At 40.1% G+C, this 19,311-nt stretch overlaps 1 protein-coding gene across 6 annotated transcripts in view; it reads left to right on the top strand.

Moving 5' to 3' along the window:
• The window catches only part of RBMS3 (RNA binding motif, single stranded interacting protein 3), a 723,594-nt gene extending 716,151 nt beyond the window's left edge, over positions 1-7,443 (top strand). For 3 of the 6 annotated variants that reach the window (XM_014937925.1, XM_014937929.1, XM_014937928.1), the window contains one exon: positions 12-143. In XM_014937925.1, the coding sequence (XP_014793411.1) occupies positions 12-143 (132 nt within the window). Of the gene's footprint in view, positions 1-11; positions 144-2,268; positions 2,333-3,999 lie in introns of those variants that run through there. The other 3 variants (XM_014937927.1, XM_014937926.1, XM_014937924.1) reach the window with 2 other exon arrangements.
• Positions 7,444-19,311: the final 11,868 nt, after the last annotated feature.

The raw sequence follows: 19,311 nt of genomic DNA, 5'->3' as shown, positions 1-19,311 counted from the left end.
TGATTCCCTAGGGTGTTGTTGCTGATACTTCTCCACAGACAGTAGCATCTTCATCACAGGAAGCCAGTGGTCAACAGCAACAGATGACAGTGGAAACATCCAGTGAACATGCGCCTGCATATTCTTACCAACAGTCTAAGTAAGTAGGCATGCGCTTTTGTAACCAGAAGGTTTTATTTCTTAAATATAGCAGGACAAATTCTGCTCCCCATTTCAGAAATATGAATTCTAAGTAGCTTCCTTAAGTCCAGATGAATTCTGGACAATAGCAGTGTAATTGGCAAAAGGTTTTGGCTGATGGCCTCACCTTGACAAATTGTCCTTGAGTTCCTGCCTGCAATGATACGGTCTCTAACGATCTGCTGCTTTTCTGCACTCGGAAGGATCTCAACAACTACATTAACAATCTTCACGCTGGGCTAAAGCAAAAGTCTGGCGTTAAAGCTGGCACAATCAGAGGTTAAAAAGAGGGCTTAAATTTCGCAGTGGTGAAAATTTTGGGATGGTACACATGTAAAGAATTCTTTCTGAAAGGGTAGCTAGTGAAGCAGTATAACTTGCCCCAAGTTGTATTTGTGATTGTACAAAACTGGTGCCATGCAGACGCTTAGTGGGCAGGAACTGGAAATGGAAGAAGGGATAAGAAAGGGATGGAGAGATGCATTGTTCTGCCGTTCTCCTGTCCTCTGCTCCCTTTCTTTGCTTGCCATTGAGTACCCTGGAAAATTCAAAATTTATACACTGACAACTGGATCTAGAACTCCTAGAGAGTCCATTCATCTTCAGAATAATCCTCAAACACTTCTTTGCCACAATAAAACTGTTCCTTATGAAGAGAAGGTTGTTTAGCGTCAGGGTACTCACTGAGACTGATCACTGTTGGACAGATTCTAGGAAGGAGCCCAAACCCAGTCCTTTATTAATAAATGTATATTGAATACCAACATCACTGTGAAAAGAGAACTACACATTTCTTATCTTGGGGAAGGAAATAGACAAATAGTCAGACAAGAAATATGTTAGATATGTCAGTAAATGCATCATGACATAGTACTTATGGAGGCATAAGATATGAGCTGTTATAGGAAAGATTAGAATTATAACAATCTGTCAATAGCTTTACTTCACATTTGACCTCTGGAAGTGGAAGATGCATTTATTTGTCTAATATATGAGTAACAAATGGTTTCAGATCACACAGTGTCCCTTTTTGACTGTCATAAAACATGAGACCTCTCTATTTCTTATGTAATGCCTGTATTTGTCTTCATTGACATATTACAAAAGCAGCTGATCACAAGATTTTTATTGATGGACCAAATCGGAGACACAGTCTATGCATGTGTATTCCTTCTAGCCATCAGTCTCTCTACTACCTGTAAATAAATGATGGCAAAATACTTATAAAATATAATGGACAAAGAGAGAAACACATCTGACCATACCATCCTGTTGGCTTGTGGCTGTTCTGTAGGAGTTTGGATCCTGGAACATTCCAATGTTCCAGTTCCCTTTCACTTAAGTCTCAAAGCAGAAGGACTTAGGTTCAGAAGCCCTCATAAAATAGCTGTGAGCAGCTGACTCTGGCATTTTTCCCACATAGGAGGAAACTACATTGCAATTCTTTATTGAAATGGGTGCTGTGTTTCTTGCCAGTGTGGTGAATTCCCACCTTCTCTGAGAATGAGATCCCTCATCTTTCTTTGTCAGCTACTGCCTTGTTGCAATGATGGATACACTTCTAATGGCACTGGCATTTATATTCAGAGGAATTTCTTTCTTTTTTAATCACACGGGCAGATCAACTGCAGATTTTTTATTATGATTATTTCAGGCTTTTTTTTTTCTGACATGTGCCCTCTATTTATATCTGCCAGTTGCAGAAGGAAATGCATAGTGTGGGAAGCTGAAACAAACCAAAATATATACAATCTCTGTCTTAATAAAACAACTTCTTCTGGAATATTTCAGTAGCCTTTAACATAAAACCAAATGAAGTTATTTTGTAATTAAAATACAGTTTTATTAATCTGCTCTTCAGAGGGCACATTTATTAATAGCAAGCATCATGCCCAATATGCAACAGCTGTTTTCAAAGTGAGATGAGAGGAAGTAGTTAATAAGACCGGACAATGATTTTGTCAGATATAGGCAAAGAAAAAGTCAGACACTATAAAAATCTTTCATAGGAGCTGATCAGTCCGGTGAAAAGTTATAACAGTGTATTTCATTATATTTATTTTCTTTGCAACAATCATGAAATTGCAGGCAACGAAGGAGAGGCAATGTACTCAGAGTGAACTGGGTGGTATAAGGACTCTGTACTCTCTTTGTAAGTAAAAATAAACCATGAGACTTAAAATTTAAGTTCCACTTTTTTAATCAGCATATACATTCTTTTATTTAATATGCTGGTGGCTGTACTTGAGGATCGCACCCATAGATGTTCAGAAATGACAAGTTCATGTCAAAAACCTGGCTACGTATTGTGTAGCAATGTAGGAAAAACAGCCCTTCTGAGCAGACAAGTCTTATGAGGAAATCACCTTAGTTATTTTAGACCCATACTTTTTTCCTTGTAAATCTTTAATTTTGCATGTAAAAGTGTGAAATCTATGAAGTGGAGGTAAATGGAGATCCTTTCACCTGAAAAGTGTACTCTTACCTTTAAGCAAAACTCTGCTGCACAACGTACTCTGATTTAAATGTGGAAAGAATTACATTTTTCTGGAGCCGTTTGTGGGCAAACTCAGTGCCAAGTTGGATTAAACAGTATGTGCCGTGACCCTTTGGTGGCATTGGTCTTTCACATATATGGTGGTCACTTGACCCAGAGGGGCAGTAAAACCCTGGGAGGTGAGCAGTCCAACTTGAGTACTCCTACTGGAAGTTATGGATAGAGAACCCTAAGAAAATAATAAATTCTTGCTTTCCACATAAATCTATTGTTACATTCAAAATATTCAAAGGCTTCACACAATGAAAAGTCCTTTGGTAAATTTAACATTTAAAATTGAAGTTAGTTTTATGTTTACCATGCTAGAGAAATAGTTCTGTGGCAGATGTTGTCATCAGCATTCTTCACATTTTAATTCCTAATATTAAAAGGAATTCAAAACTAAGCAAGGCAAATGTGTTAATGCTTGCGGAAGGAAAATCATTGGATTTTCTTGTGTTGAACTTCATTTGGAAGAGGATTTTTTCCATGCGAGGTTTGAGTACTGTATGAGAAGCAATAACTACCTCTTACTGATAGCCTAGACATGAAACAGTTTATATGTAGGTTCTATGTCTCCCCAAAGATCTTATGTAGTCTTGCTAAGATAAGTTTGACGTGACATGTTTAAATGACATGAAACCTCAAAAACACAAGATGAGACTTATCTTCCATAAGAAAGAGGTTGATAGTTCAGCTAATTCTCTGTGCTAAATTTAGGAAGATTTGACACTATATGATGAAAAAATATATTTTTCTAATTAATATTATCTTGAATGTTTCTACTAAGTTAGCCATAACCGGCTCATTAAGCAGAGTGCTCTGCAGTCTAACTGTTCTTGCCATCAGAAAATGTGTTCTTTGTAGCAAATTGGATGTATCCTTTTATTGTAATTTTATCCTTCATTTTATTAGTAGTATCCAAAATAAATAATGCCACTTATTATTATGAAAAATATTCACTCTCTTATTGTATTACTCTTGAAATATTTAGACAGTGTTAAGCCACAAATTCATCTCCTTTCAGTGTAGTTAGACTGCCCATTAAACACAGCATTAACAAGAGTAAATTCATCTGCTTAGGATGTGTTAATGTCCCCAAAGCAGGAGTTCCCTATTTCTGCCTGACTATTTTCAGCTTAGTGGTGGTATCATATTTAAACAGCTGCAAAGTTAGTTTAGCTTGGATAACTTTTAAAGGGAATTGGGTGGAAAAAAAGGAGAGGAGCCTATTTCAAAGTTGTTTTGACTTAATGACCACTTTAATTCAATTGTTTTTACAGACAATAAACAGGACTGAAGAATGTCGGTCTGAAATCTTTGCCTTGAATGGAGAAACTTCACTGAACAAGAAGTTGGCTTCCAGTTTGCACAGGCGTCAAATGAATGCTTTTTTTTTTTCTACCTTTCCCAACGAAAACAAAACAGTGTTTTTATGTGCTGTGCAAATGGTTCCGTCATGTAGTCTGACAATTTTATTTTTGCTATTTTTTTTTTTTTTAACTAAAGGAAAAACCCAGAGGAAAAATGCTGGGTTGACATTTCATCTGGACGAACATTTGAATTCAGAATATACCTGGAGGTGTAGCTAGATCTTTTTCTTTTTTTTTTTTTTTTTAACAGAAAAACTGATGATGTCAAGAGGAAGCAAGTTGAGATGAAAACCAATTGTCTTCCTCAAAAATTAAGCTACTCTTTTTCTCTCATTTTATTTTTCTTCTTGTTTTAAATCTAGAGTGGTTTTTGGTTTTTTGTTTTTTGTTTTTTTAAAGAAATGTTTAGGTAAGGTTTATCTTGAATCTTAATTGCCTTAATTTTAAGGACGTCAAAGGCTCTCAAGGCAAGCTGTCAACGTCTTGTTAGAAAACCCGAGAATGAATTGAAACTGCTCACACCGGTGCTGGTGCAGAAGTTTAATAGACTGAGTTTTTGGGGTGAACAAAAAATAAACTGTACAGTTTAAAAGAAAATGATTTTCTTCTTTTGAAGAAAAGTTGATGATAAAGGAACTGTGGCAACTGAAAGGATTGGAAAAATGCTGGGACTTTTATGAACTTTGTCTTAAGTGTTGACAGAAAAAATTCTAGAAGGCTAAAGCATTTTACAGTAAAGTTATTGAATTGAGAAAAAAACTTGCTGCATTATAGAGAATGCAGGGTTTTTTTCTTGCAGAATGCAGATTTTTTTATTTACAAAGCGTGATCGCTAGCAAAAGCATTAGTGCTTTTTATCTGCAGTCTTTTTTATGAGCTTTAAGAAGTTTTTAGTCTGCTTTGCTTGTCACATTGCAAAAACCTAGCTTAAGAGCATTAAAAAAAACTTAAGTAGATAGGAGCTTATGGTCAAAAAAGTGCAAAAAAAGCAATAGATAGAAGAAATTGTTGACAATTTCTGTAGTCTTTCCTAGTTGTGAACAAATGCAGCCTATGGATGGCCTATTTTATACCAAAGATGAAGTGACACCCTAACGCAGTCCAGAAGATAGAGGTTTTTTCTTTTTTTATCTTTATTTGACCTACATGGCCGGACCAGTTCTTACTTTCTTGTTTGTTTAAACTATCTTCCACTGGTGTTTTACATACTGCATATGTTTATCGTGGAAATTTCAGAATAGTTGGTACTAAAAGCTCGTTGATGGTGTGCTTTGGAGAACATCCCAAAGCAAGGGGGAGTGGGTTGCCAACTAATCTGTCCAGGTGGGCTTTGATTTTGATGAGTTTTTCTGTTAAATTGCCTGATCTTTGGTATTTCTACTGAAACAACAGTCTTCCTTCTGAATTCCGACATACCGCAGATTCATTTCTTCACCTCAGTCTTTGTCATCGTCCAGCATGCATAGCCACCTTAATTCTGCATTTCTTTTTCAGCGATGCATTTGAATCGCCAGGTAGATGCAAGAGAAAGCAAACTTGATCTTTGTTCTCATTTTAGCTCTCCCATACGAGCAGAAATGTTGAAAATTACTTCGTATTGTCATGCAGGCAGGAAGTTAAAAATTATTCTTCTCTGCTATGATTTCTGTTGTCTTAATATGTTGGCTGACAATCACTCATTAGTATGATTAGGAAAAAAAAGACACTAACTAAATTGAATCCATTGAAACCTGTTTTAGGAATGACAGTTATTTTCCATAGGGAAATCTTGATTATGGCCCTTACTTTTTACCAACAAACAAACAAAAAAGGTGAGAAGCAAGTCAAAAGATGATTTTTTTTCCTTAAGGAGGCAGAAGAGAAGCAGCATTTAAATATATACATACATACATACACAGATATCTATACATAAAAATTAAACCAAACATTTTTAGATGTTCCTCCATCCAGAAGACGGGAAGTTTCATCACATGTATTGTGGTGCATTAGAGACAGGGTATCCATTAAAAATAATAAAATTAAAACATATATATTGGATCAATCTGATTCAGCTGCCCAATTCTAAAAAGAGATCTGTGTTTCCCTAACCTGACTTTTAGGGGGAAAAAGAACACAATTATTTTTTTAAATTGATAAAACAAGATCATATTTTTTAACATAGTGGGGGGGGGAGGGGGTTTCCCAAGTAAAAGGCTGCTAGATACGCAACATAGAAAAGAGAGAAATGGGAGCTCACGTGGTTCTTCACCATAGGAAAAGGGCCTGATTTTCAGAAGTGGTAAAATTTCTGCTTTGTCCAGAGTAGTTGTTGACATTCAACACTTCTGAAAACCAGATGATGCCAAAGTAAAAGAACAACAATATCCACAACATGTTTTCAATCAAGAAAAAAAAAAAAATCTCTTTCTGTTTCACACGCTGTCTCATTACTTGTTGCTTTTTGAGAGTGGCACTTGAATTTCGTCCTTGGATAAAGGTTCCCTCTTTCTTTGGAGGGCATATGAGGGAAAAAATTGATCTAGCCTTATTTTCTTCCTTTCTACACGTACTCTCTTTCTGTCTTTCTCTGAATTCTTTGTACAAATAGAGATATCCCCAGGCACAAGTCAGTTAAATATGAAATAAACACATTTGTTTCTGTGTTAGTTCTAATGTGATACACAAAAAGCCTCATTTACTATCAACAATGAGGCTACAAGGTAGCTACCATGTGGCTGATGAATATGCTGAGGTACCTTCTTGTTTCTATTCAGAACTCTGCTGCTTTATTTATACATTCAGAAACATTTTTCTTATTTTTTTCAGCAAATAAAATTAAAGAATCTCAGTGTTTTTTATTAAGCCAGACAGGCAACATGATATCACAATGCCTGTCACTTTAAAGTGTTTCAAGTGCATTCTGTATTAGAATTGTTCCCTTTTTCTTTTCCATGCTATAATTTTTAATAGTGTTTGAAATCAAAAGAAACAAAGCAAAGAAGTAGAGGAAGAAGAAGAGGAAACAAAATGGATCCCTTAAGTACAATTGATCATCTTACTGATCCCCAAAAAACCAGTGAAATGGTACTTGAAAGTATGAATTATAAACAATGTGAGCCTTGAGTATAAAGAGTCATAGATCATAAGGTAAGAAAAAAAACTTATTTGGAACATACAAAACGCTTAGAAAGTGGTAACTTATTTGTAAAAGTTAAAGATGAGATAAAAGAGAACAGTGGAAGAACAACAAGCTGCATGGGTGTTGTCATAGGACAGGAATACTTGGTGGCCTCTGAAATCCAAAACTGGTTTTCTTTATGTTCTGGCTAATAAGCTTTTTGGCTTTTTGGAAGATTTTTTTATTATTATTATCTGTTTGAGTTTCTGGTCTCTGGATAGCATACTAGAGGCCTTCCATTTGTCAAGGTTATTTGTTTTTCAGGGGTTTTTTTTGTGGGTTTAGTTTTTTTTTTCTTTTTTTTTTTTTTTTTTTTTTTTGAATACCTGGATTTGTAAAGTCAATATCTATATCTGTCTTATCAATTTAGCTTTAAATACCAGGAGAGTTCCTGAAAGGTTTCAGAAACAACTCTAGAAGTCTAAGGCAATGGTGCCTGGCCCAGAGGTCTCGAAGTAACATCAAACTCATAAGCTGAACTGCGTATGTATTTTCCATCACACCTGAATTCTTGTAAATAATCAAATCTGGATGTTCAGGTTTGGTATTTTTGGTTTTACCTTAAAAGATAAAAACAGAAGGGGTGTCAGAAAAATATGAATTATGGCTAGAAAACTCTGAATACCTGGGCTTGTTGCTTAACATTGAGGAAAAAAATGGATACAGTTGAACTAAAGAGAGTATTATGTTTGTAGGTTCTGACCCGAGTTGTAGATCAGGGCACTGAAAAATCTTGCTGTTCCCAATGAGATTGCTGAGGGACTCTTCCTATCTGGCTCTACTGCTGGTTTTGTAAGCACTTTTCACCTGTGACAGTCAGGCCTCAACTTGTGAATGTCCTCTTATTGCCTTCCAGTGAAATAGACTCTTGAAATGTCCTTAGCTTGTGCTTACTTGTATAGTTCTGTTTACCAAGAGACTGCCTTGGTTGTGTTGGTCAAGAAATCCACCGTAATGCAGAATGAGGCATATTTGAGAGCAATTGCATCACACTGTATCATCTTCTGCTATGGATGCATGCCCAACTGTGGAAGATAAAGGCTGGTGATTAGAGAAATGAGGGCTTAAACTTGCAATGGGCAATGGACTGAAGCATTTGAATGGATTTTTACTTAAGTAAAAATCAAACGAAGGGTATTATTTATGTATGTATGTGTACCAAAACTCACCAAATTTGAGGAAGCCTGCATTGTAATAAAGTTTATTTTTAATATGTCATAGTATTTGGATCTATATTATGTTGTTTATGGTACTGAAGGATGAGACTTAAGTGTTTAACAAATTGCCATGCTTTGTGATTTTAAGCTTGATGGTGCTCCTCATGCCACTTCATTTTAATGCTGAGGTTGACATGAGCAAAACAGGTTTAGGCAGACTCGCTGAACTCTACCTATAGCAAGAGTCATGCTAAAGAGTGATAATGTGCTTAAAGTAATGAATCAATCCATTTTTAGTGATGAGACCAAATGTGGTAGTTGAAGATAGTAATGTTTGATACACACACGGTCAACATTTCCTTTCAAAATTTTATTTAACATGAAATTGGTCCAGATATAAAAGAAGTGTCCTAGGGTAAGGGATTTTACTGGTCTTTCTCAGTAGCCCACATGAACTAAGAGAACAGTTACGGTGTGATGGAAATGCAAAAGAGAAAACAACAAAAATGTTGATATTTGGAGTATTAATCTTTCCTGTTTAATGACAGTTGACTCTAGTAACGATGATTCCTTTCCTTTCTAATATGCATACACACAATCATGCACACAAACTGTCTCAGAAGGAGCGCTGAGTGAGCAGCAGACTTCTCCTTTCCCTCAGTGGAGCAGATTTCTAGAATCTCAGTAAGCAGCAAAGATGCAGTGTAAGGAGAGTTATTTTCCCCTCAGAAAGAGCACCAACTTTTTCTATATTGCTCCTGTCACCCAAATAGGCTAGAGCATTGTACATACCCCAGAGATTTTTTTTGTATTCACCTTTGTGCCTCAAAGCAGGCAGAAGAGACCCTTTCTTCTCCCCTTTATTAACATGCTGTTAAAATTAAACAGAAAATTATGAGAGAAAAGCTGTAAAGAAGTGAATCCCAGTGTTGGTTTAGCTTTCCATGATGAGAAAAATTCTTGTGTTCATTTCAGTTGTTCAGTTCAATTGTTAATTCCCCAACAGTGACAGCCGAGTTCTTTCACCTTAATAAAAAAGTGTAATGAAGTGAAAAATGTCAGCCTTTGACAGGTTCACAAATCCATTTTTCCTTGTAGGGCCAGAGCCTGCAAGGCGTAAGCACCTTCCAAGAGCTGGATCTGTTGTCCTTAAGAGAATATCCGCCCAACATTAATTTTCTGCCTTTAAGAGTCTTTCTCTTGGATAATAATTTTATTAATTTGGTGAAATTTACAGTCAGTTATATTTTTAAAAGCCCAAAAATACAGCCTAGAGAAGAGAACATGATGTTTATGTAACTAAAGTATTATTAAATATGCTGTATTCCAGAGTGGAAGAAAATTCTACTATCTTTTGGAGGCAAAATGATTTTATGTAAAACCAGGAAGCGTACAGAATTCATATAGGAATTTTTAATTGTTTTCCTTTTTAAAGGAGAATGAACAGATTCTGTCTATAAGAAAAATCAAAGCAGCTCTGAAAGCAGATGAACTTCCTATCAAGAATACACGCGTCACACAAATGGGACAGAGGTTCTTTAAAGCCCTTACAGACCTCACTGTAGCCAAAATGTAGAATACAGAACCTCTGTGAAACGTTAAATTATGAATCTTATTTATATGGGCATCTGTGTGCTGATGTCTCAGAATGTCTTTGAACGATCTGTACTGCTATGATTTTTTTTTTTGATGTTTTTCCATTTGTACCACAATCCTAATAGCTGCCATTTTCCCACTCCTGGGGCTTTCTGTAGATCAGTGGATGTTAGGTTTAAACTTCTGTTTTCTTTGATGAAGCTTTCAATAAAAAAATAAAGAAAGAAAAGAGCTGGGTGATTCTGTGTTCTTGTGGCACCTTTCTGCAGAGGCTTCCCGAGGCCATGGCTCTTGTGCTGAGCACAGAGGGAGTGGAAAGGCTTTGCAGCAAAGTCTGCCTCCTCCACGTCTTCCACTAAATGGAAGGAAAGAATTGGAGAGATAGGACGGCTCTGTTGCCTTGTCAGCAGCACAACCACCTGTGTGTTAGGAGGTGAAAAACAGGAGAAATTTTCCTCACACCAAAACTGAGTGCTTAATACTAATGGGTATCTGCTGTCCAGGCTCTCAGCTGTGCTCACCTGCTAGAAGAACATTGCCTCTGCTTCTGAGGCTGATTTTAAAGAGTGACTTCAGGGCAAAAGTTGCCACATGGAAGACAGAAAATCTTTATTTATGGAATAAGTATAGCCTAGGCAGTGGTACTGCAAGCCATACTTCATCTTGAAAGGGAACTAGAAAGTAAAATGGCTGCTCTGCCACATCTCATGGGGAATGAGAAAACTATTTGGCTGCTTCAGTCAGCAGCTCTCACGTTGCCATGTGCTTTTCTTCCACAAGGGCTATTCCTGTGACAAAGGTGAGGGTGGGCTGGAAGTGTCCAGTAACTCTCCTCCCCAGCCAAGCAGCTTTAATCGTAGGTTGGAAATCACCAAGTGCTCCTTTTCACCTATCAGGAACTTGGCTGTCTCCTTCAGCACTAAAAAAGTTTTGTGGGATTGCCTGCACACTTTTGCATTTCGTTCTTTCGGCCCAATAAAATATTCATGGGTGAGCTTCTCTCTCCCTTAAGCCTAATCAAAAAAAGCCCAAAGAAATCTTTAGAAGATGGAGGAATGGGAGGAGGAAGTGGGTGAAAAGGTTCTTTTCAACTGGGCCTATGCTGAAACACCCATTGCTGCTAGTCGTGGTGATGGTGAGAGAAGGAGGAAGGCAGGAGGCTGAAATTACAGCCTGCCTGGCACTTTTGAGTGATAGCTGAGGAGCCTGGGTAGAGCAGCAGAAAGTGGGACACTTTGTCCAACACAGGTGGCGCAAAGGTGGTTTATATCTTATGCTTTGGCATGCAGGTTCAGATTTGTGATTTCCAGGATTGCTCCATTTACAAGATCATTCCACTTCGAATTCTACTGATGACAACTGTGGTATTAGTGGTTTTGGTTTCGTTGTCTTGTCAGTTGGCTGTCCACGTGCATACCAAACCAGGCAGGTAAGAAGTGCAGGTAAGAAGGCTTTCTCCTCTCATCCTCATGGTCCCATCATCAGTGTAAATAAAAAAAAGCTTGGTAAATTATATGATTATATTGAACATTATTGGCTGGATGGCTGTGCGCAGCGAGTTGAGATTAATGGGCTGAAATCTGGCTGGTGACCGGTCAGCAGTGGTGTCCCTCAGGGCTCAGTTTTGGGGCCAGTCTTGTTTAATATCTTTATTGATGATCTAGATAAGGGGATTGAGTGCACCCTTAGTAAGTTGACAGCAAACTAGGTGGGAGTGTTGATCTGCTTGAGGGTCGGAAGGCTCTGATCTGGACAGACTGGATGAATGAGTGAAGGCCAGTGGGATGAGGTTTAACAAGGCCAAGTGCTGGGTCCTGCATTTCGGTCACAACAACCCCAGGCAGCGCCACAGGCTTGGGGAAGAGTGGCTGGAGAGCTGTCCAGCAGAAAAAGACATAGGAATGTTGGTGGACAGCTCGCTTAACATGATCCCGCAGTATGCCCAGGTGGCAAAGAAGACCAATGGCATCCTGGCCTGTATCGGGAATAGCGTGGGCAGCAGGAGTAAGGAAGCCATCTTGCCTCTGCACTCGGCACTGGTAAGGCCTCACCTCGAGGGCTGTGTTCAGTTCTGGGCCCCTCACCACAGGAAGGACATTGAAGTGCTGGAGCGTGTCCAGAGGAGAGCCACCAAGCTGGTGAGGGGTCTAGAGAACAACTCATATGAGGAGAGGCTGAGGGAACTGGGCATGTTTAGCCTGGAGAAGAGGAGTCTGAGGGGAGGCCTCATTGCCCTCTACAACCACCTAAAAGGAGGGTGTAGAGAGGTGGGTGTTGGCCTCTTCTCCCAAGGGAATAGTGGCAGGACCAGAGGAAATGGTCTGAAGTTGCAGCAGGGGAGGTTTAGATTAGATATTAGGAAGAATTACTTTACTGAGAGAGTGGTCAGGCACTGAAATGGCCTGCCCAGGGAGGTGGTGGAGTCACCATCCCTGGAAGTATTTAAGAAATGTGTAGACGTGGCTCTCAGGGCATGCTCTAGTGCCCAAGATTATTGGTTTGTGGGTGAGTGTGTTGTGGTGGGGTGTTGTGGTTTTTGTTTTGTTGGTGGTGTGGGGTTTTTTTTGTTTTGGTTTGGTCCCTTCCAACCATGGTGATTCGGTGATTCTGTGATTAAGACCCCTAGCTATACAGTAGAACTAAAATGACAAGGACAAATGAGCCTTTGTATGGTGTGATGTATGTTACTTCCAAAGGAGATGGTTGTGTTTATCTCTGATTCAAGAAAGACGTCGAGGTGCTGGAGTGTCTTCAGAGAAGGGCAACAAAGCTGGGAAGGGGTCTAGAGCACAAGTCTTATGAGGAGCAGTTAAGGGAACTGGGGCTTAGCTTGGAGAAAAGGAGACTGAGGGAAGACCTTATTGCTCTCTACAACTACCTGGAAGAAGATTGTAGAGAGGTGAGGGTTGATCTCTTCTCCCATGTAACAGGCAATAGGACAAGAGAAAATGGCCTCCAGATGCACCAGGGAAGGTTTAGATTGGATATTAGGAAAATTTTTTTCACTGAAAGGGTTGTCAAGCATTGGAGCAGGCTGCCCAGGGAAGTGGTTGAGGCACCAACCCTGGAGGTACTTCAACAGTAGATATGGTGCTGAGGGACATGGTTTAGTGGTAACTTGGCAGTGCTATGTTAACAGTTGAACTTGATGATCATCTTAAAGGTCTCTTCCAACCACAATGATTCTATAATTCTATAATTAGTAGTCTGCATCTGGAATGGAAGTCCATGACTTCCATGTGGAGAAAGCCATGTGCTCTGCTTGTCACTCCTTGAGATTTCAGGCAGAGGGAAGAAAAAAAAACAAAACAACAGTTGGTGTAGAATAAACTGAGGTTAAAAAAAAATGAGGAAAATTCTGCACTTACCATGTTTCAGTACATTTTATTTGTATTATTTTGTGTGACCAGAGATTGCAAATGAAAAGCATGGTCTCAATGCACCAATAACGATCCACAAGCACAGGAGCAAAGGTTCAGGAGCAGACAGGACTGCAGAAGTTACTGAAAGTAACAAATAAAGATAAAAACCTAAGTGTCTGCCTGACTTGGTAAACTTTCTGTAGCCTTTCTCCGTGCCTTGGCTCCTTGCCCCATGTTTGTCAGTCTGGTCTTGAGACTGTACGCTGTGCAAAAGTCTCCGTTTGCCTTAGTAGAGCAGAAACCACAGTGACAACTGATGGCTGGCAGAAGTTGTCCTGAGGCTGCACGCAACAGGGCAGGATTTTGCCAGGCAACCAGTCAGCCTGGCTGGCAGGGAGCCTGCTGCCCGGCACATCCAGATGGGCAGGCTGCAACAGCCCGCTGCTGCACGCGAGGCAGCGTGTTGGTGGGGAGCAGGCAGGAGACATGCAGCTCTCTGCTCAAGTCCTCCTAGAGCCTGTCAGTTCAGAGAAACACAAGCACGGTCAGCCAGGTTTGTTTATCGACGTTAAAGTGTTCCTGAAAAAAATCCACTTTGGGGGAAAGACGCTGTGACCAGCCCACTTCCTTCCTTTAAACACGTGTATGTATAAACCTCTGCCAAAGGCATGCTTGCTTTGCACTGGTACATCACTCCATTATCTGGAGGGACATAAATGATAACTAAATAATCTACTGGATATGGGCACCGCTGTAAATGGGGGAATTGAAAGTTGATCTAGTTAAAATGATGTAGCTGTTTTTTAAAGTTGAACAGGCTTGGGTTTATAGTGTGGCTAGCTGAGGCCCTGAGCTCTGCTGCATTGAAATACTGCTGAAAAATAGAGGTGTCTGAGAAAAAGATAGAAAGCATGATTTACACCTATTATTTGACTTATTTCACCATTTGTTACCAGACAATATATTCTCTATCTTGTGTGGAATTCAGCCGTTGATACATAGCCAAGTGAAAATTGTGTAAGCTCCTTGAACATCATCGGGATCTTATCCACATTTTTCACTCAGAAATCATTTCCTCCTTATTAACAGTTGTGCTACACCACACGGCAGCCCACTAGGCCACTCTCTTCCTCAGTCAGAGCAACTTGTGCCCAGTGCCAATCTCCTATGAAATACTCTGTAGTGGAACTCGGGCTGCCCTGAGCTTTCCACACGTGATCTGATTATTTTCTAGTTAATCTTGGCGACATGTGAAAGGAGGAGCTTGACTACCATTGAATCCCTTTCTGGTACTGAAGAGGAGGCAGAAGCAGAGGAGTAGATAGATCTCATCCATTGATACCAAGACATGACAATCATTAGCTGGAGAAAAAGCAAGGAAGACGTTTGTTTGAGGTAGGCTAGTGAATAGAGAAATTGAAATTGAAATTGAAATTCTTTAAAAACTTCCCTCGCTCTCCCTTTCTCTGGCTTGGGAGGCACACAGAGACAGCCAACAGAATGAAAATAGTGTGTGTGTGTCCTCACATGCAGTGTGCAGCCATTGACATGGCTGAACCTATGCATGTCTTCCTGTCCATAGCCACTGGAATGCTCACCTGAGCCTTAACCTCCACTGCACCGTGAGCAGAACTGAGTGAGCCATCAGGAGAGCACTGATCCAGTGCTCCCTTCCTCAGCTTGTGCTGCAAGTTCCAGTACTGAACAGTTGTCTTAACAACAGCCTGGCTTTCGTGCTGTAGAGGTGAGTCTTCAAGAGGCCCAGAAAGTTCCACTTTAAAAAAAAAAAAGAAAAAATTGTTTCATTTTTGCAGTGTCTCTCCCCTATTGCTAAACTGCGTCTCTTTGGTATTATGTCCTGTGCGTGCTTCCAAATGAGCAAATAAATATTTGTTAGAGCAACACACAGAGGCCCCAGTCTCCACTGGGTACTGTACAAACACAGAAAGAAGACGTGTTCTGCTCGGCTTATGAGGTGAAGGAAAAATGATGCGCTTAATCCATTGAGTGACTCATATTTCTGCTAGACCCTCAGACACAGCTGAGTACAGTGGGCTTCAGCATTACTGGTTACTCTTCACAGCACTAACTGGCTGTAACACAGAGTTCAAGGACTGCTTTCCAAAATCCGTTTCCCTTTTCACATATTGATTGTACTGTGAGGGCTTTGGGATGTAAACAGCTGTTTGCAGATGACAGTTTTTGGAGAATATCCAATTTGTATTTTTTTTCCCTCAGAAGAAAACATGCTCAGAAGAAATATTTACCGCTGTTTAGAAAAATATAGTTACCCAGTAGTTTCAGTTGGTGAAAATGCTGCCACCAAAATCATCTTGAGGTGTGTGCTTTCCCACTGTATACAGACCCATATGGCTTAGATGAGATATTTCTTCAAAAAAATTTATGTTTGAGGCCTGACTGACCTTTAAATGGTGCTAAAGCTTTGGACTTGCTCTGACTAGTGATGAATGTTGTCTATAGCAATGACTGAGATAGGATGCTCATGGCAGGGTTGTTTCTACTACGCAAGGCAGCTGAATTGTCTTTTCAGAAGAGGAACCTCACCTAAACATAACTTAGATGGGAACCTTTTTTCTTTAAGGACTTGTGCAGTGACCTAGCCATAAAACTGTCTCTTCTTTTGTCTTTTGCACTGGGAATGGGGGTTGCATTAGAGGTCTTTTCTGCAAGTGACACTTTCTTCTTGTTTTCCCTTTGAACGTGACCCTTTCTGGTGCTCACTGCATACTGGCAACAGTGCCTCCTGTGCTCCTAGTGAGGAATCTGTCCCCACACAGAGGTGTGAGAGGCCCCTGGACAAAGAAGGTTTCCTTCCACTTCAAGGACTTCCCTGGCCTGCAGGAATAGTCTTTCCATCTGCCAGCCCTGGCTGCATGAAATATGTTTATTACCGTAATACGTTTCAGTTCTTGTAGCCAGCTTCTCCTGGCAGAAAGTATGAGAGAACACGTCCTCCCTGTCCCCTCTCCGCCAAAAAAAGGTGTCAGAAACTTCCTCCAGCTGTGGTGACCCAGGATCAGGGAACTGCGCAAGCAAAAAAACCTCTGCTCTTCAGCTAAATTCTCGTTTATTTTATTATAACTTCCTTCTCCTCCCAATCCGCTTCCAGCTCATTTATCTGCCCCATCCACATGTCGCATCCTGTCTGGCATGCAGAGTGTGAGCTTTCTGAGGTGATTTCCATTACTTGCCTACACAGCACCTAGGAGAAACCTTCAAAAAAATACCCAAGGCACCAGTGCCAAGCTATAACCACACTGGATTCTCTGCTGGGACTTCTTTGGTTATTTCTTCCCCAAGCATATTATTTTTTATTAGGCTTGGAAAGAATCCTCAGAAAAAAATAGAGATTTGAGCATCAAAGCTCACTGTGGTCATGTAGACCTGAGAGCAATAGTTCATCTGCTGAGTAGGAGTATTAAAGGCTATAGCTAATTGGACAAAAAGGGGTGAAAATGGCCAAACTTCCCAGAAAGAAGAGGCAGGAAATGACCTTCCCTAACTCCGAAGAGACTTTGCAGGCTAGTGAAGCTCTGGCCCATTTTGCATCTCCTTGGAGGCAGCTGCAGTTTAGGAAGGTTGAGACAGACTGAGCATGAGCTGCCCTGGTAAATGAATTAGCAAATAATTTTGATTAATTCTATGCACAGATAAAAGGGAAAGAACTGAAGCAGGATGGATGGCTGAGGTGCATACAGGCTGAGAGGGAACAAGGAAACTTGAATGTCAGATAGCAGGACATGAAACACCTGGCGCAGACAGTGGTCTCCTCCTCCTTGTGGCATAGACAAGCATTCGCTTTAGCAGTAACAAGGGCTCAGAAATATGGGATGAAAAATTTTACAGCAGGACAGCTTTTTCCCCAGTTGTGATACCTGGAGTGGTCCAAAAGAAATGATTTACAAAATAAGACCCCAGTCCCTTTCCTCCCTCAGCTACTCGTTGCCTGCCCCCCCCCAGCACACACAGCCGGTCGGTTCATCAGCACAGCTACACCTGCCTACAGACACTAGTAGAGATGCAGTGAGAGAGACTGCTCTAGCCCTATTTCAGACTTGTTTCTCTTTACTTCCTCAATATCATTTATATTTTAGGTTGTTGATTTTCTTTTCCAAGAAAGATGACATAGAGGTAACTGAATTTAAAATAATAAAGCTTATAAAAAGAGCAAAATACACACCCATAAATTGAATTACTGTAGAGGGTATGGTAGAACTGCACCCTGAAATGACTGACTTACTAAATTAAAAAATAAGAACTAAAAAAGAATTGCTCACTCTAAGATTCACGCTTATGTGATAAGTTTGTTTGCAAACTAAGGAACTGACCAGAGGCAAGGAAGACGGCTGCTTTTGGTCCTCTGCAAAGTTCTGCTTCCCCCTGCCCGTTTATAAAATGCCATTTAAGAAAGGCATTGTGCCGTGGGTATCAATGTACATGGATATAAACAAACTCATGGTAATTTTATGCGATAGGGACCCGATGTAGCATTACTTTCAATCTTCTTTAAACCATAACCCATCCTCAGAACTCAAATGTAAAAGTGAAGTCCACAGCCCACAACCTGTTTCTTTCTTCCTTCAACACTCAGCAATAAAACCTGCTTGCTAGCAAGGCATATGTGTAAAACGTGCCTGCACATTTGATCTGCCTCACTGCGTGCCAGGGTGAACTTTGGCTTTTGTTGCCCTCATTTTTAATGGCTGCAGGTGCTGTTTTGGTGCAACAGACACAGCAGAGAGGTGTGGTCTGTGGAGAATAAAAAGTATGTGAGTTCAAGTCTCTAGGCAGGAAAAATGATCTCTGTGCAGAGGTCAGAGAAAGACCTAAGTAGGGGAATCTTTTCACCATAATGAGCAACAAAAAACCTTCTCAGTCCTCTCCCATAGCTTTACACAAGGAGCCCCTCCCTTGAAAGAGACTTCATTACTCCTTTTGTCTGCACAGTAGCCCCCTGCAGCGCTGTCTCCACTTCCCACCAAATGCAGATCTATTCAAAATACTTGGTGTTCCTATAGGTGTGGAGCACTCAAAACGCAGAACACCAGTAACAGCTGAGAGTGTGCTAGCAGGGCTTGGGCCAGGGAGGCACGGTTCCACCCATGGCAGCTGGCCCCTCTAGTAAAACTCTCCTGGGCTCATGAAATAGCTGACATGAAAGTGATGTTTGGAGCAAGAAACGGAACTCATTTTTCAATTGACATTAAAGAGGAAATCATTTTAGTGTCAGTTGATACTGCCCAGGCACATTTTCAGTAATTAAGGCTCAGAAAAAGCAATGGAAATACCTATGAGGTGTGTTAAGAATGAAGCCAGAAGCAACGTGTGAGAGGTGCCAGCTGAAGGAGTCCCTACGCTGAATGCTACACGTAATGGGAAACTTTATGGAATTCAACCACAGAGGGAATAAGAGCAGCCTAGAAGAAACAAGCATGGAGGAGCCCAGATTATGGCTTTGGGTACAGGGCAAGGACACAGGAAAGACAGTGGATTTCAGAAGGAGAGGTGTGATGCATGTTGTCATTAATGCAGTCCTGTGATTTTGAGGTACTGAGGAAAAAATGTTACTGTATATCCTCTTTTGCCTAAGCTTTGAAACGCTTCTGATCCCAAACCTTCCCTCTCTGCTGGCTAATACAGCATCCACATGTGACCTGGTTTGGGTTTTGTTTCGTTTAGTTATTTTGTACTCTTACATGATACTAGATTTCACTTCTACATCCAGTTACAGGGTTTGGAGGTTTTCTCAAGAATTTTGGTCTTACTTTTTCCATATTGTATTTTGCAACATTATTATCACTTCAGAGATACGTTCCATTATGCACAAAATCAGGTGACGTTCCTACATTCTTACAACCAAAAACCACTGAAAGAGGAGTCATCTTGACTCATAGGTTAACCATATTTTTTAATATGGAATCTGCAAATT

This window comes from Calidris pugnax, unplaced genomic scaffold, assembly GCF_001431845.1.
Source record: "Calidris pugnax isolate Ruff unplaced genomic scaffold, ASM143184v1 scaffold11, whole genome shotgun sequence".
In the NCBI taxonomy this organism is placed as follows: Eukaryota; Metazoa; Chordata; class Aves; order Charadriiformes; family Scolopacidae; genus Calidris; species Calidris pugnax.
Note: the sequence above shows the minus strand (reverse complement) of the source record. Positions and strands in the feature narration are given on the sequence as shown.